Raw genomic sequence first — 3,467 nt, 5'->3', positions numbered from 1 at the left:
TTCATCTCTATTCTAATATATTAAGTTGCCTGGCCCTGGCACTGGCAAGAAATTATACTGAATGTGTATTTTACCTTCAGCACAACTGTTGGAAATGTGTCAGATTTCAGGCTCTTTGTAAATGTTAGCAACAGCTAAAATGAAAGCATGTTGTGTTGGAAATATTTGCAGTTTCAAAGACGGTATCCTGGAAAGGGTTTGTATTGATTGGTTCATGGCAGTATCTTTCCTTTCCAGATGGACAGCTGTTGAACAGTTTGCCATTTGTCCACACAAATAATGGTTTTCTCTCATGGTGGGGGAAAAATAAGCAATATCTGAAGCATCTCTCTCTCCCTCCCTCCCTCTCTCTCTCTCTCTCTCTCTCTCTCTCTCTCTCTCTCTCTCTCTCTCTCTCTCTCTCTCTCTCTCTCTCTCTCTCTCCCTTTCTCTTTCTCCTCTTTTCTGTCTCTCTGTGTGTCTCACTGTCTCCCTGTTTCTTTCTGTCTCTCTCCCTCTCTGTTTCTTTCTTTCTTTCTCTCTTTGTCCCTCTGTCTCTGTCTCTTTCTCTCTCTGTCTCTTACTCTGTCCCTTTCTCTGTCTCTGTCTCTATGTTTCTCTCTGTTTCTCCCTCTCTATCTCTGTCTCTTTGTCTCTGTCTCTCTGTCTGTTTCTGTCTCTGTCTCTCTGTCTGTCGCTCTGTCTCTCTGTCTCTGTCTCCCTGCCTGTCTTTCTGTGTCTCTCTGTCTCTTTCTTTCTCTCTCTCTTTTCTGCCACAGAGAGAAAACATCTACTTTTAAAGTTGGCATCTGGGTAGCATATGTTAAGGGCCTACTAGAATCCTGGTACTGTTCTAACATATCTGTGATACACAGGAAAAATTATAGTTCTTTTCCTCAAATAATTTACATTCTCTTTATAGGAAAAGAGGGAATTAACTTGTACCTATATAAGTAGATTATAATAGCTATAAAATATAAAGATAAGGAATATTTTTGAGGGAAGACAGATAAATACTGGCATATAAGGAAGTTTTCTGAAGTCAATAAAATGTCCCTATCATTTGGTTTTGGTGATCTCCTAATAAGATGAAAAAGACAAAATAAGTTATAGATAAAATAGTTGGTGTCTATAAATATAAAAATATTAGTAGCAGTATATTGTGTGATGAAAATTTTTTGACAGAATGTCAATGCCCATTGATTGGAAAATGACTGAATAATTTGTGATATGTGATTATAATGGAATATTAGGGTGTCATTTAGAAATAATGAATATGAAGATTTCAGAGAAAGATTAAAAAAACCATATCAGAGGAAAATTCTGTTGAATATAATGATCTAGAGAACCCAAGTTCAAAGCTATCAGAATAATAATAGCATCTTCTTCCCAAGGATGTTATAAGCATAATATGATATTAGATTTGTAATGTTACCTCAACAACCATAAACAACAATGAATTATTATTACTAGTCTTATTAGGAGGAGGAGATAGTGGTGGTAGTAATAATAGTAGTAGAAGTATCATTAGTAACAGCAGTAGTAGTATCAGCAACAGCAGTAGCAATAACAGTAATAGTATCATTAATAATAGTAGTAGCAGTAGTAATAGCCATAGCAGCAGCAGCAGCAGTAGTAGCATGAGTAGTAGTGTCATTAGTAATAGTAGAAGCATCAGTAGTAGTAGTAGTAGTAGTAGTAATAGTAGTAGTAATAGTAGTAGTAGTAGTAATAGTAGTAGTAGTAGTAGTAATAGTAGTAGTAGTAGTAGTAATAGTAGTAGTAGTAGTAGTAGTAATAGTAGTAGTAGTAGTAGTAATAGTAGTAGTAGTAGTAGTAATAGTAGTAGTAGTAGTAGTAGTAATAGTAGTAGTAGTAGTAGTAGTAATAGTAGTAGTAGTAGTAGTAGTAATAGTAGTAGTAGTAGTAGTAGTAATAGTAGTAGTAGTAGTAGTAGTAATAGTAGTAGTAGTAGTAATAGTAGTAGTAGTAGTAATAGTAGTAGTAGTAGTAATAGTAGTAGTAGTAGTAGTAGTAATAGTAGTAGTAGTAGTAGTAGTAATAGTAGTAGTAGTAGTAGTAGTAGTAGTAATAGTAGTAGTAGTAGTAGTAGTAATAGTAGTAGTAGTAGTAATAGTAGTAGTAGTAGTAATAGTAGTAGTAGTAGTAGTAGTAGTAGTAGTAGTAGTAATAGTAGTAGTAGTAGTAGTAGTAATAGTAGTAGTAGTAGTAGTAGTAATAGTAGTAGTAGTAGTAGTAGTAGTAATAGTAGTAGTAGTGGTGGCAGCAGCAGCAGTAACATGAATAGTAGCATCATTAATAATAGTAGCAGCAACAGTAGTAGTAACATGAGAAGTAGCATCATTAGTAATACTAGCAGCAGTAGGAGGAAGAGGAGGAGTAATAGCAGCAGGAGCATTAGTAGCATGAGTAGTAGTGTCATTAGTAATAGTAGAAGCATCAGTAGTAGTAGTAGTAGTAGTAGTAGTAATAGTAGTAGTAGTAGTAGTAATAGTAGTAGTAGTAATAGTAGTAGTAGTAATAGTAGTAGTAGTAGTAGTAGTAGTAGTAGTAGTAGTAATAGTAGTAGTAGTAGTAGTAGTAATAGTAGTAGTAGTAGTAGTAATAGTAGTAGTAGTAGTAGTAATAGTAGTAGTAGTAGTAGTAGTAATAGTAGTAGTAGTAGTAGTAATAGTAGTAGTAGTAGTAGTAGTAATAGTAGTAGTAGTAGTAGTAATAGTAGTAGTAGTAGTAATAGTAGTAGTAGTAGTAGTAGTAGTAGTAATAGTAGTAGTAGTAGTAGTAGTAATAGTAGTAGTAGTAGTAGTAATAGTAGTAGTAGTAGTAGTAGTAGTAATAGTAGTAGTAGTAGTAATAGTAGTAGTAGTAGTAGTAGTAGTAGTAGTAATAGTAGTAGTAGTAGTAGTAGTAATAGTAGTAGTAGTAGTAGTAGTAATAGTAGTAGTAGTAGTAGTAGTAATAGTAGTAGTAGTAGTAGTAGTAGTAGTAGTAATAGTAGTAATAGTAGTAGTAGTAGTAGTAGTAGTAGTAATAGTAGTAGTAGTAGTAGTAGTAGTAGTAATAGTAGTAGTAGTAGTAGTAGTAGTAGTAGTAGTAGTAGTAGTAGTAGTAGTAGTGGTGGCAGCAGCAGCAGTAACATGAATAGTAGCATCATTAATAATAGTAGCAGCAACAGTAGTAGTAACATGAGAAGTAGCATCATTAGTAATACTAGCAGCAGTAGGAGGAAGAGGAGGAGTAATAGCAGCAGGAGCATTAGTAGCATGAGTAACATCATCAGTAATAGCAGCAGCGGCAGCAGTAGTTTTAACACCATATGGCTTTAGCTCCATATGCTTGGAATTTTAAACTCAAGGTGAAATGCATTTTTTAATTAGTACAAGTATTACAGATGCGATACAGTAAAAGACAACCTACATGAAAAAGATTCATTTGGGAATTTTATGGAAGCATCTCAAAGCTCTGTC

General features: G+C 34.1%; 1 protein-coding gene across 1 annotated transcript; it reads left to right on the top strand.

Annotated features, from left to right (window-relative positions):
* Positions 1 to 1,715: 1,715 nt before the first annotated feature.
* LOC122747094 (uncharacterized protein DDB_G0271670-like) lies at positions 1,716 to 2,663 on the top strand (the record flags this gene model as incomplete). The annotated part of the gene is made up of 3 exons (XM_043993318.1): positions 1,716 to 1,790; positions 2,241 to 2,417; positions 2,604 to 2,663. Coding segments are annotated over 3 exons (312 nt in total), but the record flags the coding sequence as incomplete, so codon positions are not given.
* Between the last annotated feature and the right edge of the window lie 804 nt (positions 2,664 to 3,467).

Source organism: Dromiciops gliroides, chromosome 3 (assembly GCF_019393635.1).
Source record: "Dromiciops gliroides isolate mDroGli1 chromosome 3, mDroGli1.pri, whole genome shotgun sequence".
In the NCBI taxonomy this organism is placed as follows: domain Eukaryota; kingdom Metazoa; phylum Chordata; class Mammalia; order Microbiotheria; family Microbiotheriidae; genus Dromiciops; species Dromiciops gliroides.
Note: the sequence above shows the minus strand (reverse complement) of the source record. Positions and strands in the feature narration are given on the sequence as shown.